The following is a 21937-nucleotide window of genomic DNA, read 5'->3' as shown; positions in this document are numbered from 1 at the left end:
CAGGGCCCAACTCCAGATCTCTTGTGCTTGTTGCGACAACTGGGCTGATTTTGTGCCGCCCTGCTTGTTCAGATACTGCATGCAGGTGGTGTTGTCTGTCCGTATTAAAACTGTGGCACCTTGTAGAGTCGCTTGAAAGGACTTCAGGGCTAAAAATATGGCATGCAACTCTAGCCTGTTTATGTGCCATCTCATTTGGATCTGGTTCCATTTCCCGCTGACCGTCATGCCTTGGAGGTGTGCACCCCAGCCTGTCATTGATGCGTCGGTCGTTACGATGAACCTGGGCACTTCCGTGAGGAAGGAGCATCCCACTTGTATGTTGGATCGGTGGGTCCACCATTGTATCGATTGTCGCATTCGTGGTGTAAGATGGATGATATCCTCGAAGGATCCTGATACCTGGAGCCACTGACGACTGAGCTCTTCTTGCAAGGGCCTCATCCGAAGACGACAGTTGGGGGTGAGAAGAATGCAGGAAGAAAGCATCCCGATGAAGGACTTGAACATGCGCACTGAAACGCACTTTTTTAATAACAGTGCCGCAGCGAATCGGTGAATCTTGTCCTGTCTTTCGTTTGAGATGAATACTTGGGCGAGCTTGGTGTCCAGTGTCGCTCCCAAGAAAGTCTTTCTTGTTGCTGGCGTGAGGTGTGACTTTTCGAAGTTTACAGAGAACCCCAGGTCTTGCATCAGTGCCAGTGTTGTTTGAACGTGATCTTGTGCCATGTCGAAAGAACTGGCCTTGATAAGGCAATCGTCCAGATATGGATATATTTGTATCGATTGCAACCGAAGATGGGCCGCCACTGGGGCCAGTATCTTCGTAAACACTCTGGGAGCTGAACGCAGTCCAAATGGAAGGACTTTGAACTGGAAGTCCCTGCCAGCCACTCTGAACCTCAGAAACTTCCGATGCCGTGGAAAAATTGGTACGTGGAAGTATGCATCCTGAAGGTCTAGTGTTGCCATAAAATCTCCCACCGAAAGAAATTGGAGGATTTCTTGCAGTGTTAGCATCCTGAATGTGAGTTTCTTCAGGAACTTGTTTAGGGCACGCAGGTCGAGGATGGGACGCCATTCTCCCGACTTCTTGCGAATAAGGAAAAACCTTGAGTAGAAGCCTTTTCCTTTCTGATGATGAGGGACTCTTTCGATTGCACCCTTCCGGATCATGGTGTTGATCTGGACGAACAGCTCCTTGAGGTGCGCTGGAGGGGGTCCTCTTGGGGGGCAATTTGGGGGAGTTTTCACAAATTCCAAAATGTGTCCTCTAGCTACCACATCCAGGACCTATTTGTCTGTGGTAATTTTCGACCAATTTAAGTAATGTTGGGATATTTTTCCTCCAATTTGGTTCGGGTTGGCAAAAAGTGGTGGCAGGATGCGTACCTCATTTCTTATTGTCTCTTCCTCGATAATTAGATTTTCCTCGAGGTTGAGAGAAATTGCCTCTTCTCTGCCCATAAGTTTGCTGCCGATATGGCTGGAATCTTTGGTTTCCCTGGGCGGAAGAATAGGAGCGCTGTTGGTTGTACCCTCCTCTATTAGAGAAATTCCCTCTTCCTTTTGCTCCACGAAAGGAAGACTTCCGGTATTGCAGAGTACCCAATGAACGTGCCGTATCGGTATCTTTTTTGATGGCCTCCAGCGACTCATCAACATGCTTTCCAAATAAGAATTTTCCATCAAATGGCATGTATATAATTCTGGATTGGACCTCCTGTCGGAAGGATGTTGCTTTCAACCATCCTTGCCTCCTGAGAACAGCTGCACCTGCCAGCTGTCGAAATCCAGTGGCAGCAACGTCCACTGCAGCGTCAATCATTTCCGAGGAGACACACTCTCCTTCTTGAAGGATTTTCTTCGCTTCAGTTCGATCTGGCTCGGGCAGCTTGTCCATGTACGGCGAGATGTCCGACCACATCTGCCTATCGTATCGTCCTAGAATGGCTAGGGAGTTTGCGGCTCTGATGGTCTTAGCTGCAATAGTAGAAACTTTCTTCCCGATAGAATCAAGGCGCCTCCCATCCTTGTCTGGAGGAACAGAAACTTGAGACGTAGGATTAGAAGATCTCTTCTGCGCTGCCTGTGCTACCACAGAGTCTGCTTTAGCTTGTCCGATGAGGCATGCTGGAGAAGTATTTGGCGCCCTATACTTCTTATCTACTCTTGGGAGCACTGCTGGTTAAGAATTTGGCTTGGACATGATCTTTAGTCCCTCCTTCCAGACAAACTCTATAATTGGAATGGTCCAACTTTGTTTCTGTGGTGTAGTCTTGAAATAGTACAAGAAGCAATCCTCTTGCTTTGACTCCATGGTTATCATAAACCTCCTCGTTGCTCTATCCATGATCTTATGGAATGAGGCAATGTCCACAGGTGGTGACTCAGATGTAGTAGGTTCTGCCGGAGAGGGCGTGTTTGCATTATAATCCTCATACTCCGACGATTCTGACCCATTATCCAGTTCTCCTTCCTCTTGTTCTTCATGTTCTGAGAACTTTTCCTCCCGTGGCTGAGGAGCTGAACCTTCCGACGCAGCTAACGCTGGACGTCCGTCCTCCAACGGCACAGTAGTCAATGGTTGCGTCCGCTTAGAAAGCGGAGGCACTGTCTGAGGTCTTGGTGTAGATACTGTAGATTCACCAGACTCTGAAGGTGGGAAACGTCTGTAGTAGTCACTGAGCATGTACTGCAGATTGCGAAACAAATCGTCAGGCAACTGCCTATCCGGAGCAGGCCTGTCAGCATGTGAAGTGGGCTCAGTGTCCTCCATCTCCTCCTCTACATCCTCCTGCACCTTAATCCGGAGGTCAGATGGACTTCTAGCTGCCCCAAAATTCTCATCCTCATAGGATCCTTCCTCATCGGAATCCAAGAGTTTGTCTGGCACTACAAGCGTTGAAGAAATCGTCTCCGTAGTAGCTCTCTTCTGTAGCAGCGTAGCCGTAGTTGCAGGAGATGGCAATGGAATCCCTGCTGTGTGCGCTGACCAAACTTGCAAAGTAGTGCAGCTTGATAGAGGCGGCGTCGACGGAACATCCGTTTGCTGCAGAAACTGTTGTCTCGTCAACGGTATCGTCGTCGACGGGGTCGTCGACGGTAGCTTCGTCGACGCGGTGTTCGTCGTCGACGAGGATCTCTTCGTCGACGAGGTCGTCGCCGGTAGCATCGTCGACGGGGACGCCGTCGAGGTCGTCGACGGTAGCATCGTCGACGGGGACGCCGTCGAGGTCGTCGACGGTGGCTTCGTCGACGGGGATTTCTTCATCGACGAGGATTTTATCGTCGACGGACGGGCCGTCGACGTCGAAGGCTTCGTCGACGGTACCAACTTCATCGTCGACGGGAATGCAACTACAAGCGTTGAAGAAATCGTCTCCGTAGTAGCTCTCTTCTGTAGCAGCGTAGCCGTAGTTGCAGGAAATGGCAATGGAATCCCTGCTGTGTGCGCTGACCAAACTTGCAAAGTAGTGCAGCTTGATAGAGGTGGCGTCGACGGAACATCCGTTTGCTGCAGAAACTGTTGTCTCGTCGACGGTATCGTCGTCGACGGGGTCGTCGACGGGGTCGTCGACGGTAGCTTCGTCGACGCGGTGTTCGTCGTCGACGAGGATCTCTTCGTCGACGAGGTCGTCGACGGTAGCATCGTCGACGGGGACGCCGTCGAGGTCGTCGACGGTAGCATCGTCGACGGGGACGCCGTCGAGGTCGTCGACGGTGGCTTCGTCGACGTGGATTTCTTCATCGACGAGGATTTTATCGTCGACGGACGGGCCGTCGACGTCGAAGGCTTCGTCGACGGTACCAACTTCATCGTCGACGGGGATGCAACCGTCGACCTCACAGACGTAGACGAGAGACTCGTCGACGGTACCTTGGCCGTCGTCGACGGGACAATTGTCGACGACGAGATAGGCCTGATCTGGACATGAACCAGTGTAGGCGATGAAGCTGAAGACATGAGAAGAGTAGGCTTTGGTGAGGAGAAAGTCATAGTGCAGGTAGTAGACGTGGCCACATGAGAGGAAACACAGTCCTTTTTTGACGTTGAAATTGTCAATGGTGGCAACTGAGGAGGCGCAGAATTTGAAGATTTCTTGGGAACTGTATTTTTCCCAGACTTCTTAGAGGGCGTACTATCCCCTATAGTAGGAGGGAGAGTTTTACTTGAAGTACTAGGCCCCGCATCCTGAGAGGATTTAGCCTTCTTAGCCACCTTCGCCCTTAGAGATGAAACTTCTGTTTCAGCCTTCCTCTTAGTAGAAAGAGATGAAGAACCAGAGGCAAAGCTTCCTACCTCAGACAAAGGGTCGTCCTTGTCCTTGAGTCTGTTGAGCCACAGTAGCAGACGTCCTTCTCTATCCCTGATGGTCTTAGGGGGGAAGGTCCGGCAGATCTTGCACTCTTTTGCCTTATGGTCTGGATAAAGGCAATATAAACATTTTTTGTGGGGATCTTCCTTGAAAAGTCTTGGCTTCCCACAAGAATCACAGGCCCTGAACAGGGATTTTGAAGAAGACATCTGTGAAACTTGAAGAAACTAATAAATTAGAAGAAAAACTGAGCAGAGCTCAGGGAGACTCCCTTCACACGACGTGCGGTAGAAAATCTGAGAGCCTGAGTCTCTGGGGAGGACATTCTGGTGGGTGCTGTCGCCTGATTGGCCGCAGTTTGGACTAATACATAACGACTAGGATAGTCACTAATGTGGAAGTTTTTTCTACTGTAGCTGGTGCTACTTTACTTCCTGGTTTGGTATCTCTGATATTTGCTATAAGTTTTATGGCATTTATTGCTTTTATATATACCGTGGGACTCCCACTCCGACGACGGGGAATGATTCAGGCATGTGAATCTATGAAAGACACCCCTAATACTGGAGAACCTCCCCTGCGCTGCAGGAATGAACCAATACATCACCTCTCCTGGCAGTAAGGAACCAACACAATTACCTCCCCTGTGAGTAAGGAACTGACGCATTGCTTTGCTTTTCCGGTGCCTCAAAGTTATATATTTGCTAATGTATGTTGGATTTTTGTTATTTTGGTCTTGTTGTACTTAAAGATTTGTTATTTTTTTAAACTGGTGTGGTGTCTATTTATAGTGTTTTAACTGTGTTACTGCACGTTTAAGTACAACTGTGTTACTCTTTGCCTCTGAGATAGGCTTGACTGCACGTGCCAAGCTACCCATGGGGTGAGCAGGGGTTTTCTTATGTGTGTAATCCCCTCACTCTGACTAGAAGGACAGATCCCTACTTGAACAGGGTGCAAGCAACTGCCAACTAGAGGCTTCCATTTCTAACACTGGACCACAGCGAACTCTCAGGGAGAGCAGTCTTGTATCTTTGGGGGCACGTATCCCATCCTCATCGCCAGTTTTAGTGTCTTTCCCAGCTCGGGAGCTTGTAACAGACAACTCCACACACAGAGCTCTGGTTGCACATCTTCATTCTTCAGCATGCAACCATTAACTGAATGCGCTATGTCACAAACGTTATTAAGTACACCCAGTCACACTTACCAGATTATGTAATACCTCTAAGGGGTCTGCTGAGGACCGCTAGAGGCCTCATACACATAGACACAGAGGACACAACATAGAGATGACTGAAAATCCCTAGAAGTGTAACCTAAAACCAGATGAATGAATGAGGTAGTTTTCTAGAGTGTGCTATACCCGAAGGTGTCTTAGTGCTGTACGGATCAAAAAACTCAGGAGACAAGCCGCCTGAAGGCCTATCTCAAACATAGCTAACGACCTATTAAGAAAACAGCCAGGTCGTTAACTCTGTCCTAAACAGCTGCAAGATGGGTTGCAAGCGTAGGGCTAAAGGCATGGTGTTCCATAGTTTCCCCACTGTGCTTTGCTTATTCTTGGGACAGTGATCATATGCGAGCTCTATCTCAGATTCCTACAAGGAGTATACCAGTAAAACCGATCCTGGTAAAAGGTTGGCCCGGCTCTGTGAAGGGCCCTGTGGATAATGCAGAGGGCCTTAAATGAAATCCTCCTTTCCACTCAAAGAAACAGCTTTACTTTAAAGTGAAGGGGAGAAGGTCCTTCTTTTCACCCCAGTGTTTCTGTTACTCATGAATCTCTCCTGCCCCTTGCTGAATAAACTACCCTCATCTTTCGTTGCCCCCTCTGTCTTTAGAGTCAGCCTCACTTGTGTCTTTGAGGCCCCACACCACATTTATTACCTGGCAACAACGAAGATTGTTTCTTAAAAACAGCCCTAGAAACAACTGAGTTCAAAAGTGTCAGGGACTCTCAAACTTATTTTTGTATTAATGAATGGACACAAATGCTCATATATTTACCTGGAATTTTTAATGTTTTTATCTTTGTTCGTTATTTTGATCAGATATGACTGTTGTATAGTTTTTAGCTTATTAAGTACATTTGAAATTGGAAATACGTATTTGTATTAGCATTTGAAGGTATGTTGTTATAGCATGACAAAAATAGCTTCCAAATGGGTATACCACTATATAGCTTTATTGTGAACATTGTATTGCAAGGGAATCTCAAAGCACTAGGGTCAAAATGTATCAAAGGGTTTTATCCATTCTATCTCTACGGGAAGATGCTTCATACATATGGACCCAAGTGCTGAACAAAGACCAGTATAGCATGTTTTGCCACCAACTGAAGTAAGACTAAGGGAGAACGGTTGCGATGGGGAAGGAACATAAATATGGGGTAGTATTAGTACATTGTACTCTTTTTTTAACACTCATATTTACACAAATGCGCATCAGGAGCCAAGAAGTGAAGGGTTTTGTTAAAAAATCACACTAATTTTCTTGGGGGGCTTTGCTTCTCAGGGGGTCCCCTCTAAGAATAAAACATAATCTACTCAGTATTGTGCCCACATTATCAAGGCTCACAGGTTGTGACCAAATGGTTTTGTGGGTAAACATGAAAAATAGCAAAGACAAGGATAGGGGCTGTTGATGATATTTCTCCCACTGAACACTGTCTTGTACTTTCAAAGAGACCGACATTTCAAAGAACAGACAGAATAACGTTTTGCACGAAGCTTTGGTTAAAAATGAACGAAATGCAACAAAAATGTCAATCTATAGTGGCACAGTATAAGATGCTACTTAACATACCCCATTTCAGAAACATCTCTAGAGAGATTTGAACACTTGTTCTTGTGGTTTGCTGACATCCTATGTAGCTCCACCATCAGATGACCGGGAAATGCTTACTTCTTATACCGATCTTATTTCTATAAACAAACAAAAATATAAAATATTGAGATATGCAAGCTGGGTTGGCAAAGTTAAGACGTAACTATCACCCTTTAAAGTTGTGAGGCAAATAATAAGCTATTTTTCAGACAGTGCAAGATCATATTTTATCCCAGGAGAGGAAATGAATCCCAAGAAAAATCCTCCCTAAATATTGTTAGAGCATTCATACATTCTGGTAGACAACCTAAGGCCGGATGCACTAAACATTTTTCCCGTCACAAACAGTGTGAATTGATCTTTCTGCCCGCAAAATCTTTTTTTGCCATATACTAATGGCATTTTAGCAGCCAATACATTTTTACAAACACCTAAAACTGGTTTGAGACTACATACCAAATCACTGTTTGGAAGGGACACGTTGTGGACGTCCCTTCCAAATAGCAATTCAGTAGGAGATATGTACATTTTTTGCGAAGGAGATCTGGTTACAAAACAGTGACAAATTTCCAGCTCCTGAGTTGGGGTGGTAAGTCATTTGGAAAAGCGAAGAGGTTACCTGGACAGTTCTGAGGACTAATGCCAATCCTCAAACAAATGTAAAAGAAAAAAGAAAACTTTTAACCTCTTCCATGCTGATGACGAGCTCAGCTCGTCATGCAGCACAGTGGCGCTGTGCTGATGACGAGCTTACCTCGTCATGGCCTCCGTGGAACGCCCATGCGGGGATAATTCTCCCGCTGTGCTGGGCGTTCCATTGAGTGGGCGGTGCCATGACGAGCTCAGCTTGTCATCAGCACAGCTTCACCGTGCAGCATGATGAGCCGAGCTCGTCATCAGCACCGCGGCGCGGCGCGCGGCCCCCCTACCCCCGCGCCACGGGGGAATTAGCCCCACAGCGATGGGGTTAAAAAATGTAATAGTTTTATTTAAACAAAATGGCAGTACTAATAAAAACGTTTATTTTTTTGAAATCCATTGTTTTGAATGACTATGATATCAAGGCACCATCAAATATAGAAGGAAGAGAATTTCCTGGAACAAAAACTTTGACTGAAGAACTCCAACTCCTCCAGCACTGACATTTAACTGTACAACCAAGATTTTCTGTAGTTCTAAAAACAGTGTGGTGAGAACAGCAAAATGTATAAGATTAAATACCCCCATAAGTAAAACATTCTTTAAAATACTGTGCAAACAACCTGAAGGACACATAGGAACAAAATGTACAGAATTAATTAGGACATTTCCAATCACAGGTTTAAAATCACCTAAGAGGTACAGATTTCCAGACATAAAGAATGTGCATAGGCTTCACAGAAAATGGGCCTGATTATGATCTTAGTGGGTGGGATACCTATATAAATGTTGTGGGTAGCATCATAGTCATAAACAACGAGTACAACCATCTGATAAGGGAGACACAGATGGCTCTTGGCCTCGGGGAGAGCAAATGTGTGCCACTGTGTGCGTGTTCAGATGTCCGGTATGGTAAGCACATTATCACCCCGTGGGGTGTACATGTTGTGTCCTGATTGGCTGAGTGTTCCTAACTGCATGGGGCATTTAATTTTGTGTTATTTTTTGGGGAATATGTGCCATTGGCCAAACGTGTTTTTTTTTTTTAGGCCAATCTCCCCAGTCCTGTTTGTGGTATGACTAGCTATCTGTGGGTTCGATCAGGATTTTTCCTGGGTGCACATTTGTCTTTGGGCTAAATGTAAGCCCACCTGTGCCCTGTCAAACGGTAGGCTAGGGTTTGGATCGCAGGGTCTGTCTGACCACGTATCTCTGGCTTGGAGTTGATGGGGAGGTCATTGCAGATGGATGAAACAGCAATGATGCAAGTTTGTGAGTGCGTGCACGTGTAACATGGCGGACATTGATCTCATATTTACGAATATTTTCATTATTATATGTACAGTTATTATATCATACATCAACATTGCATTCACTAAGATTGAAGCCATTATGCGTGCATAAGTAGTAACAGTGTACATCCACATTGGATTTACTGGTATTGACATTACTGTGCATACATAGGTTACAGCTTACGTCGGTACTGCATTTACTGGTATTGACATCATTGTGCATGCATAGATCACTACGTAAAGGATATTGCATTTATTGGTACTGATGCTGCTAGGCATGCATACATCAGGATGTACATTGTTATCATATTTATCTGTCTCAACATCTTCAGCCTACAGAATGCAGCCAGCCTGAGTCATTAGCAAGGGGAACTTCCCTGAAAAGAAACCAACCTTGTAGTTGATCATTACATGATCTTGATTGTCTACCTATATTCTCCCTGAATGGAGCGAGATGGCTGCTATGTGGCAGGAGTTGGCAGACCCTACCAATGCACTGGAGTGAAGTTATATTACAGGCGTTTTGAAAAAAAAGGGCAGGAAAACAGGATGCAGATGAAGAAGAAGTTTTACCGGTTTCAGTTAGCAAAAGCTCCTTCTGGAGGAAGACCTGTGATACTCAATGAATGTATCCTCTCCAAAATGCACGCTGTCATATGGCCTGTCTACACCAGGGAATCCCAGAATAAGGCTAGATCACAAACTGTACTGCTCTATTTTGGACATTGGGCAAAATATTGAATCATAAATATTTTCTAACATAAATATCATGTCAGCAATATTGTAATAAATGAATATCATGGGTATGAATATCGCTGTAAAAAATATCGTTTTAGGTGTTTAAAATACAGATTTAATTAATTTTGATGTAGTTTATATAGTGTGTTACAATATCATTTGTATTGGTAAATAGAGTGTTATATATTGCATTTTAAAAAATCATAAAGAAGCTTATTTATTTGAAAGTTTTATCATTTTTAAATATGTTTTATTTATAAATATGTTTACTTTGCAATTAAAAATGTTTCTATGTTATATTTGATATGTAGATTTTTTTGTAGTGGGATGTTGGGCTTATAGGGGATAAGGGTGGGGAGATTAAAAAAATATGCATTGGTATTTACTTTGCACTTTAATTGTTAAAAGTTTTTTAAATTATATAAATACTTTTTTAATGGTGGATGTTGGGTTTATAGGGGATAAGAGTTGGGAGAATTTTAAAACTTTGTTATTAATGTTTACCTTGCAATGTAAAATTGTATATTGCTGTTTTTTGTTAGTAAACAACATTATATGCACCAGGATATCGGGTTTATAGAGGGTAAGGGTGGGGAGATTTTTAAATATTATTTATTAATGACTTTTTTAATAAGTAAAATTAGGTTTCCATATAAAAATTGTTGAATTATAAAAAAAAATTAAAATACAATCCAATCCAAACAATTAAAAATAAATGTTTAATTTAAGGAAATGTATTGGTTTAAAGTATGCGAATCAAGTAAATAAATATTAATAAAAAATATATATTTTAATGTATGATTTTTCTAAAACATTACATTGTTTTTATGTATAAGTATGAAATACGTTTTTGCAAATAAAAAATGTGACCAATTCAAAACAAATAATTTACAAACAAATATTAAAAAAAAAATAGTACCTAGAAAAATTGATTAAAAATAGCATTTTTACAAAACTGATCATTTTATTATAAAAACAATATTAAAAAAATATAGGACTATTTTAAAAATTATCTTAGTGTAAGAATATCTTTGAAAAAAGTTTGGAAAATATTGATTTTTTTAATTTTTAGAAATGTATATTATTTTCATTGTATAATAAGCTATTTAATAGTAGTCTTAAATAGTGTATTATAATACAAAAGTGCAACAAAAATTAGAAAAATTATAATTAGATAATATGTAGTATGCTATATGTATGTGTATATATATATATTGAAAAAAATAGTATTGTAGGTAAGGACATTTCGTTAAATTTTTAATGATTATATGTTATTTTAAATTTTGTTTCATGTTTCCTAAGTTTGTTTATGTTGCAGTGGGAATAGTAAATGTCACCTTTTAATGTCCAACACCTCCCCTGACTTAGAGCCAGATGAGGTATCTGGCAGTCTTACCACCATTTTGCTGAGGCAGTGGTCCCAAGAACACCGTGGAGTCTTCGGCCCGCCCTATCACGATGCATGCAGCCAGAACCAGCAACGCGTCGACAGAGTGTGTCCCACCTGCGACGCAGTAGACTGCAATGTTGGCAATTGGTAGCGCTTCACTATTAGGGCCGCTGGTTGCCACAAGGGACGGCTCCTCGCTATTGTGGAGGAGCGTCACCCCACTGGTTTTCAGCACTGCAAGAAATAAAAAATAAAATGATAACATGCTGTTATTATCCTTTTATGTTTCCAGGCTGCAACAGTTCTGCAGGACAGGGGTGCTGAAAGAGCAGGTAGAGGAGTGGTTGGGGCACTTTCTAATTGCGCATGATGAATTAGTAGGCCGTCTTCAGCTGGCCAAACAGTCATGCGCATTTGGCATGTTCTGCACCGGGCTATGTGGCACAGCCTGGGTGGAGAACATGCACAGCCTCAGCTCAATCACAACACTGCTCTCATGGTGACAGCAGCATTGTGATTGGTTTAAGAAAGTCTGGGAGCCTCTGTGCTTCCATTTCACACAGAAGCAGAGGACATAGGAGAGATGACGGTCAGCCAGACATCCGACAAGTAAGTGATCTTTTCTTTTTTTTTCAAACACACCCCCCTCTTCCTGTACCACTACTAATACTGTAGCCTGTAGCCCGCCATCTTCGGCTAAATTGGGCAGAGACACTCACAGCTGTCACACACATGAGATTATAGCACCCACAGCCAATGGGTGATTTTAGGGCATGGATACTGGTTGGAGGATACTGGTTAGTTTGGATTGCTTGGGACCTTCCGTCATGTGATAGGCTGGGAGGATCTTATCACTTGTTTATTGGCTATGAGGCCTCGGAACCTTCCGAGCGGTTTGTGATTGTGTTTTAGTTTAGAGCTTGCAAGTTGTTTATTGGCCACAGAGACATGAAGTCAGCATGAGACTGTATGATTAAGCGGTAACTGCTCCACTGCCATTCACAGAGATTTTTTTTCCGGATGCAAACGGAGCACAGAGTGGCAAAAATTCAGTGATCTACACCAGCGGAACAGAGTTCACGCCCTACACTTAGTTTACACTCATGAGACGTTGTTGATGAGATCTTGACATAAGTCATCTCCTTCCTCTTTACCACTATCATCATCATTTGGCATTTTGGGATCCTCACCCGGTCTGGTGGCACTTCATGGTCTCCATTAGGCCAAGGTGAAAAACTCGACTCCGCTCGTGCAGTTTGCAGATTTCAGCAAGTCCGCATTCCACAGAGAACGAGGAGTTACCTGTAAACTTAGCAATGGAGCAGAGTTTTTTTTATTGGTGAGCTCAAAATGTTGTTTCCCGCATGCGGGAATGACTTGGGGGCGCTAATGAGCGCCCAGGAGATCCAGCACTTCTTTTGTGACATACGCGATCGAGCCGGAACGACCCTGGCTGCAAACTGGGGAAGATTCTCTCCTCAAGAAGCATCTAAATCCTCCCAAAATGACCTTAAACGGACCATTTGCGTTGGTTTTCTGTGTGAGGAATCCTTTATTTTTACCCTTTTTTTCTAACAGGAAGGAAGTGCCCCAGAGTCTCAAAATTCCTGTTCCTGTCCAGCAGGCTTCTCCCAGTGCTTTGCACATCTCCTGAATTCGTATTCAGATTCCTTATTGGACCCTCCCAGTCTTGACAGACAGTGGTCTTGGTCGCCTGGGTGTTGATTGAGTAACCTTGGATTGCCATGAATTTGTCTGGCAGTGAAGTGAACATGTCTGTAACACTCCTTGATTTTCTTCATATTGAGCACCACCCCGTCCTTTGATGCACACAGGGGGGTGGAGTTTTTAGATTTTTTACATCTTTTCCTGCTTAGTTTTGTGCAAGGTGCAGTAAAGCTTGATTTATCTTCCTGTATCAGGCCCTAAGTGGAGCTTTGTGCAATTCGGGGGCCCCGTTGCAACTGATTCTTTACTCGAATGACGAGAGTTGTAGTTTGACAATTTTCAGTGTACTTGAGTCCGTCACTTGTATTGTTGGCGTGCCGGCCGTGACGTAAGCACGTGTACGCCTTGAGTACGGCCACGAAGGAGACGGGTTTTACTTCCAGTTTGGACGCGAGTGACGAACGCTGAAAGATTTGGTGTTCACGACGGGGAACCCCTTTTTGCAGGTATTTGAATTAGGAGGGTCCTACGACAACTTTGGAATAGCTGGCGAGTTGTGTATCGCGCATTTTGAGGGAGTCCGTGAAGGGGTCTTTAACTCTCCTTTTTTCGCTTAGTCTTTTGTTAGGAGTTGAATTCCTGCTTTTTGAAAAGCGTGACAAGTGGACAGTTGACTTTTCCTTGAGCCTTTGGACACAGCATTTTTAAGGTAGGATTGATGACATATGCTTGGAGCAATATCTTTGAACAACAGACAGTCCCCTGGGTGTTGTTGTTGTTTTTTACTAAGTGTGTTTCGTTGTTCTTTTTGCCTCAGGATTCAAGTGGCTACATTATCTGGGTGGCTGCGGGATTTTTCCTGCTAGCCGTGTTGTTGGAGATAACCTTCATTCAGTCAAGGTATTTAAGTGAACACCACGTGTGGTATTTCCAACCCGCATTTTGGTGATGGCCTTGTTGTTATAGACACCATATACAGTATGTTTGACAGTCTCTGAGGTCATTTGTGTGAGTTCTATCTTGGTGGTTTGGCCTCCCTTGACCCTACCTCCACAACCTGAGTCACTTGACCTTTCTGGCACTGCATGGTCACTGAGGGGACAGTGGAATCTTGGTAGAGTGATTTATTTATATGCAGATTTAAGTGTACATTATTATTATTGTAGAGATACTGATCCCCCTGTCCTGATGAAGCCGAAAGGAATCATTGGCTGAAACACGACCGCGCCTGCGTCGACATTTTCCCATCATTTTGAGGTGTCTTGAATAAGGAAAGCGCCCCACGAATAATTTTGAGGTGTTATCCTCAGGCGCAAATAGGGACTACCTTACAGTGTACTACTCTGAATTAAGAGTGTACATTCTGAATGTTTTGTTCTCCGTAAGGGAATTACTTTTTCTGTGTATTTTATTTGTATGTTTTATATATGTTGTACATGTTGTATATATTGCATATAGGTAGTGTATCATATATATGAATGTGATTTAAATGCATTTGTAAAGATTGTTTATGTTTTGTACATATGAGGTTTATATATGTATTTATGTTTTGATCAAATTGTGCTCTGCCCAGTCATATGACACGTATATATGTTTGAATTATGGAAATTAGTCTGTTGTAAATAAGAATTGGGATCATCAGGGTAATTAATTGTACTCTGAATGAAAATAAATGTTTGATTGGTCCCTATATACCTTCTTTCTTTAGATATACATTGTTGATGTCTTTTTGCTCAGGTATATGAGGGTGATTTGGGCAAAACCCCTAACTTGTATGCACTTGTACATCTCCTGCTCACTTTTCATTTGGATTTGGAGCTGGAAGGATCGTTCTGCATCTGCTGCATATACCATGGAGTTAAGGACTTTGTATTTGAGATTTTACAAGTAACTTAATAAACTGTTTGTATGATAGAGAGCATGCACTAGGATTTATTTAGATTTTTACTTGATTTTTAAAATGTATTGTGGTATGGGTGGCCTGCAGTTTCAGTAGGGGCGATCTATTTTTTGCATGTAATTTTTCTTCTTTTGTAAAGGAAAAATATTGCACAGTTTAGTTCATTTTCTCCATGTTTTTCAACAAATGTACAATTTCTTTTAATTCACTATGTAGCATAGTTTGCCAATGGGCCTTCCAGGCAATAGGCCCAGTAATAGTCATGGGTGCATGAAGACACTGTTTCTAGGGTAACTGTTGAATTGAAACATCATTTAGGCCATGGATGGACTTGGAATAAAATGCAAATTCTGTTTTTTGAGGAAGGTCACATTTTCTTTCCTGCAAACAGTGGTTTATAAGTTGGGTAATTTATTTGGAGGATGTGTGTTGTAAACCTTTTAACCTGTGATATTTTTCATGTTTGGCATTGCAGAATTAATGTTGTGTTCTCTGTGTTACCATGCCTCCTTTGCCTGGCCAGTGTGTGAGGCAGTTTGCCATAGGCCACCATTTGTCTTTGTTCCCCATGCCATATGGCTAGGGGCCATTATCTATAGTCAGTGCCCACAGGTCTGTGTGTGTTATTATTTTTCCAGCCCTCCTGCTTGTTGTTTTGACCATGTGGCTGGAGGCCATTTTGTGTAGCCAGCCAGTGTGCTTTTGCCATAGGCCTGCATGTCCTCTTTGTTACCCATGCTTTCTTGCTTGCTTGTTGTTGTGACCATGGGGCTGGTGGACATTTTGTATAGGCAACCAGTGTGCTTTAACCTTAGTCCTTCATGTCTTCTTTGTTCACCATGCCTTCTTGCTTACTTGTTGTTGTGACCATATGGCTGGCGGCCATTTTGTGTAGGCATTCAGAATGTTTTTGCCATGGACCTGCACGTCTTCTCTTTGTTCCCAATGCCTTCTTGCTCAGTGTTGTTGTTGACCAAGTGGCACTGGCTGGCAGCCATTTTGCGTGTTGAGATTAGCAGTTTAATAAATGATAGTTTGCGGATAATTTTACTTATTTATTTAACAAAAATATATATTTTAGGTGTTTTAATTTTAAATTTTGTATCTTATTTTTGCAATAAATGTTCTATTATTTTGTTTTTAATATTACAATTCTCCCCCCCCTTTCCTAACATCCAGCATCGACTACATGTCTGCTATAGGCGTGCAATAGCATTTATTGGCTAAGGATTATTCTTCCATTGTCATCTGCACCTCCCTAAGTGCCACATCCTAATTTGATGCACTTAAAGCAAACAGTTACATCTGAATGTTGTTGTTGTTGCTCTTTCTTATCCTTCCTGAGTGTACACCATGAAAGTTTATGTTGGTATGGATTTACAAATGGATACATTGCATTGCTAAATATCTATAATAACTTTAGTAACCACACCAAATACAATTGTTTGTACTACTAATTGAATTGCAACAATGCCATGTTTCACTGATGTTCTTCTTGCTTCTTTGCTTTCAGAGAGAACATAACCCACAGTACTGCCAGACAGAATGCCTGTGCACGATGGGACACGTGACCACACAACATGGACATCTCTTCAGCTTGTGAAGCTAAGTGCCACTGTCAACTGACAGCTTCAAGATGGTCCCAAAGAAAGGGGCTACCAATAAAGTGGCAAGTGGTGAAGTGAAGTAGTCGATTTGCATCACTGGCGTGCCAACCAGAACTTTTCCGTCAAATACAGTCCTCGGGTAGCAAGCTGGGAGCAGCAGCCCCGCATCAGTGGACGCTCCCCAACTAGACCCAAGCCCATGTCTGTCACAGAGGCAGCAAGCCTAATCATGGGGACGCCGAAAAGCAGTGATGGTGAAATGTATGTATTTCTTCCTCATAGTAGTACCCAATCATTGCAGGAAACCCAGATAAGTGGACAACAGCCACAGCTAGCAATAGTAGTTCCTCCCAAAGTAGGATCAGTTCAGGAGATTGAGCTCCAAGCTGAGAAAGTAAAAAAAGACAGCCTTTAGAAGATCCATTGTCTTCCAGAGCTCCAGCAAGAAAAAGGAGGGTTAGTCCACCATCTTCTTCTCCAAGCCCCACTTCTGATGATCAAGACTCCACTTGGATCCCGTCTCAGTCTGAGAGTGAGACATGCCAGGATTGGCTAGTGAAAAGGAAGGTTCCTGAAAGCCTTAGAGTTATGGATGTAGAAGAGGAGGATGATGACCAGCCAGTCATCGTGGATGTTAGCCCAGCCCCAGTGGAGACCGACATTACTCCATCTCAACCTGAATTGAGGGATATGGCACAGATATATGCCAGCTGCCATATTTGCAAGGCCCTGGCAGTGATTTACATCCACAACCATCTCAGTAGGCGCTAGAGAGAGGCAAATGTGAAAACGGCCTACCTCCAGTTAATCCAACATTGGCAGTGGCACCAAAGTCAGAAAGTGCACCTCCCCAGTTTGGGAATTCTTTACGGTTAGCAAGAAGGAGCTGGACATTGCCATATGCTCCATTTGCAGAGCAAGTGTTAGTTGAAGTAAGCTTGGTACAAACTATGGTACCGAAGGTCAAACAACCCATTTGAGAAACAACCACAAAATCCAGTGAGAGTATCACATCAGTGGCCTACAAACTGCAAATAGTGTTGGTGAAAGGCTAAGCAGGGAATTCAATCCAATCCTGGTGGAAGGCGAAGAAGAGAAAGACATTTTCATATTGCAAACCAGCCCTGTCCCCAGCAGTGCAGTATTATCGCCCACATCAGCAACATCACAATGGCTCAAGACTCAGGTTGAGACACCAAGGCAATAGCATGCAGTGATTGCCCACTGAGACGCACATTGAGCCTACCACGGTCTGCTCTCAAGAAGTCACCTTCATCAGTAGCACCAGAAAACAAAACAATTCAGTCTCCTAATCCTGAAATGTTTAGGCAGGCGGGCAGTATGAACACAACCACCCAACGGCACGTTTGTACAATGTGAAGCTGGCTAAAATGTTAGAGCTGGACCTTCTCCCTTTTTCCTTTGTGATAGGGGTGGATTTTCTAGAATTTGTGGCAGCCATCTTCCCAAAATAGAACATTCCAAGTCGGTCCTATTTAGGTCTTGTGTGGCGTTGGAGCGCAACTCGCTGCTCGCTTAGCGAGACTTCTTGTGAGCAAGGAGATTTCAGTAGGGGACTTGAATGCCCACCCCTCATTTTCATTGGCTGGCATCACCATGTATGCTAAATGGTGGCCTGCCATTGGAAAGGAGGCCACTGCCCTTCCTCCCTTTAGTCCAGCTGATCAGGACAGGGCTGTATGCTTTGCGGCTGTCGCAAAGCAATTTGTTATCTTTATGGGGGCCATCTGTTTTCACTCAGCCCCGTGTTTATTTTTGCATGGTCCTTTCACTTAAAGTGCAAGTGAAAGCACAATGCAAATATAAACACGCAGCTGAGTGAAAACAGATGGCCGCCTGCCTACCCGCAATGGCGAGCGCTTCTTCCTAGCAAGATTAACCCTTACTGTTAACCCGAAATGGGGCAGTAAATAACATGATACATACACTCATATATCTATGGTCTTAAACTCATACCAGTCCATGCTCAAGGACAGCTATGCAGCTATAAAGGGGCGTGGTGGGTCAGGCAATGAGAGCGGGCAAGCCCAGTTGTCGGGATTTTTTTGTGTCTGGAAGAGCAGATATTTCAGATTACGTATAACTTGCCTCTAGCGAGTGAGACATGCACCATGCAACAGAACAACATCCCATGCTGCATGCCCTAAACACAGTAAGCAGAGCCTTCCCCGACTTCCACGTCACCTCTTCGAATGTGCCGCAACCAATAGACGCCTTGTGCTGAGACCAAGGACGTTTCATATTGGCTAGAAGTTGTTCGGTGGGCCGGGCGATGTGTTACCCGCCGCTCTGTGTGTTTCTGGACACTGTTGCCGGCTGTGGGTGTTTTGTGTCTGTTTAGAGCCTCTGTCCCCTGGTGAGGCCCTCATGTCTTCCCTGTGAGCCGAAGCAATGTGGCGCAGAAACCCCAGGCTCCTAGTGTTGTATTCCGGCTTGCGGGGCGGCGTCCGATGGGAAACTCCGTGGCCAGGACAGCAGCTGTGAGTGGGGATCCCTGCCAATGGAGGCTGGGGCGGCTCGAGTGCTGGGCGGCCCGGCAAGCAGCACTGGAAAACAGCAAAGAGAGGAGGCAGGCTGGTGCACACCTAGCTCTCTGCTGGAGCCACCACTTACAGAGGAGACACAGCAGTATCGTCTGGAAGATTTGGACATGCTGGTCACAGTGGGTAAGTTAGGATTGTAGCCCTACAGCTGTAGATAAGCCACATCCTTAAACAGCGCACTTCTTGTCTATAGTCCACCCCCGAAATCCCCGGATTCGAACTCTGTACACACAGCCTTCTTTCACAGCATCACCAAGGATTGGGTGCTGCCTGCAGCTGTATTCTGACATGGCTTATACCTTCCCTTGAGAAGCCACCTCGCTTATTTCACTTTGCCTGAAACGAATAGGAAGTTTGTTCCACTAATTATGGCTACATGCCTTTTTGCAATTTCCTTGTGCATTGAGAGTGTGGCTTTAAGAGTGTTGAAAACTGGTCTTGGGCACTGGGGTAGCACCTGCTGTTACACACATTAATCGCCCATTGTAACGCACGCTTTACAACAGGTGAGGTCAGGGCTTTTTATTCTAAAGCTATGAAACCAATGCCCCCTGCTTCCTGGTTAGGTGGGACTCCTCAGTCCAAGAGAACAAGTAGCAGTTACTGCCAATGAAGCTGAATGAAATGCCCATTGGGCCCGCAGTGCCAGAGTGGGTGTGATTGAGGCTGGCTGTCACCCCCAGGAGCAAGATCCCCGTGGACCGTGTGTGATATTTGCCAGGTGGCGATAGAAGCTTGTTAGGTGTGGTCGGCATTGGAGGCAGGTGGAAGCTTGGATGTATTTGTTAGTTAGCCTGCTTGAGCCAGCTCTAGGTTATCCACCCGTACCACGGATGGTGATGGCAATGCACACAGGGTGTTAATGAGTCCGCTGTACTGTGCCCCTACCGCCCCCTTGGTAAAAACGGTCTCCAAGACGGGGACTACATATAACTTTTACCCAGACAACTAAGTTTTCTGCATGAGAGGTGTGTGGGAGCTTGAAGGAACACGCAGGGAGGCTCAGAGGGGTAATACAGAGGGCTCAAATGGTCCTCTAGAGGTGGGTACGCCAACCTGGAAGAATTTGTTGGCTGCCGCTGGTTTGGGTGTAGTCGGGGTTCGTGTGCCGGTGGTTGCAGTTAGTGGGAAATGGGACTTGTTTATCATTAGTGATTGGCCGCATGAAGAAAAGTTTTAAAAAGGGAGGACGAGAAATATGGGAAATGGCGAATAATGGAGAAAAAATAGGTATGACAAAACTGCTTAATAATAGGTATGAGAAAACTGCTGAAAAGATCAAGACTGAACTAAAGGGTGGTGTTGAAATAGGCATGACGTGGAATCAGAACTATACTGCCTCGTGTTCTGCAGAGTTGACGTTGGGCACCTAGGAAAAACTTTGGGGGCCTTTAACTTTTTTTTAATACAAACTGACTACAGCTATAAACAAGATATCCTAATTGTCAGACACGAGAAGACAGTCTCTAAGAGGTTTTGATAACATTTGTGGTGGAACCCCAAAAGTTGGCAGGGGTGCAGGCTATAGACGAGGCATCTATTGTGACAGACAGGTGAAGTTCCGAAATGACCTAACATGTGGGGCTTCGGGAGTTAAAATGCAAGAGGCCGCTAGGTATAAGCTGCACTGGGAGTGGGCTTGTTTTGGAAAGCTTACTTATAGAGGGTTCAAGCAGACTAAGGTGACTTTGTGGCATTCCTGCTGTGGATCAGTGATTTATACGGTAATGACAAGACCCGGCCCACTTAAAGCCTTGGCAGTACTCATCACCGGCAGTTCTAAAAAGCAGGTGATGAGACAGGTCCCTATTGGGCTCTGCACAGTCCCACCCATCAAAGCCTCTGAAGAGCCTTGTTATAGTTCTTTCACAGTCTCATCATTTCAGATCAGAAGCATTTTCAGTATTATATAGAACAGAGCCATAGTTGTTTCTTATTGTCTTATGCAATTAACACCCATTGACAAAGCCAGCAGTACCGGCATGTTGTAGGTGTAATGTTACTTGTCGAATTGATGTTTAAAGACTGCTTTATCCGATATTGATTAAAAACCATAAAAGCACAATAAAAAAAGATTTAAAAATGTTACCAAGATAGTTGCATAATCATTACTACAAATCATCATTATACAGTTTACACCAAACACGTTAAAAGGGCAGCGCATGTTATATACATAGAAATATTAGACTAACCCAGACAATAATTTAAATTTAATGCATTGTAATCCTGTGTCTGATTACGGCTTTTAAAAATGACGACATGGCCAACGTAATCAGTTCATTCTCCAACATTTGAAGCCTCAAAAGTGCTGTTCTACATTGTCTGAGTCCCCACTTCTTCATAATGGATATTAAGAAGCTTCTCCTTGGTAGATCATAAAATTTACAAAAAAGTATGCAATGTAACATCGATTGAATGGAAATATCATTGCATGGACATAGAGACAGATTTTTAGACCAAGAGTTTACCTCTGGAAATGTAACCAGTCTAAAAAAGGTCCCCCCACGAAAGCGTGTAAGTAACATGCGAGAATAGCAGCTTTGGACCTGTATTAAATAAGGTTGAATTCCCTGGCTTTACAGCATCAGGTGGTTCTCCATAACTGAGATCTTGCTTTACTCTGTAAGCCAACGCTTGTTCTCTCAATAATTTAAACAAGTTTCCTTCAAGTTCTTCCTTGATATGGTTTCTAAACAGTTTGGAGAATCAAAATATTCCGGGTAACCAATGTCATAAAATAATTTTTTTACAAACTTAATCCAAGATATCCTAGTGACCCCCTCTAGTTTGAGGCAATCCTTAATTATGTCTATGTTAAAACCAGTCTCAACAGAGGACCACACCTTATGCCACAGTAGAAGGGGATTAAGTTTAGTAATATACGATATATATGGCAGGCCAAGTTCCTTATGGCATGCGTAAGTAGAAGTGGAACCCAGGACAGCTAAAAGATAGCGCAAAAACGCGTTCTCACAAAGTTGAATTTTTTTA

The 21937-nt window shown here is 43.7% G+C and overlaps 1 protein-coding gene across 1 annotated transcript in view; it reads right to left on the bottom strand.

Moving 5' to 3' along the window:
- Positions 1–21937, bottom strand: part of LOC144784313 (ankyrin repeat and fibronectin type-III domain-containing protein 1-like) — a 2450348-nt gene that overhangs the window by 2087610 nt on the left and 340801 nt on the right. The window contains exon 2 of the mRNA XM_078663012.1: positions 7128–7246. Coding sequence (XP_078519138.1) covers positions 7128–7204 — 77 coding nt within the window. The 5' untranslated portion in view covers positions 7205–7246. The remainder of the gene's footprint in view (positions 1–7127; positions 7247–21937) is intronic.

The sequence above is a fragment of the Lissotriton helveticus genome, chromosome 10, assembly GCF_964261635.1.
Source record: "Lissotriton helveticus chromosome 10, aLisHel1.1, whole genome shotgun sequence".
Taxonomy (NCBI): domain Eukaryota; kingdom Metazoa; phylum Chordata; class Amphibia; order Caudata; family Salamandridae; genus Lissotriton; species Lissotriton helveticus.
Note: the sequence above shows the minus strand (reverse complement) of the source record. Positions and strands in the feature narration are given on the sequence as shown.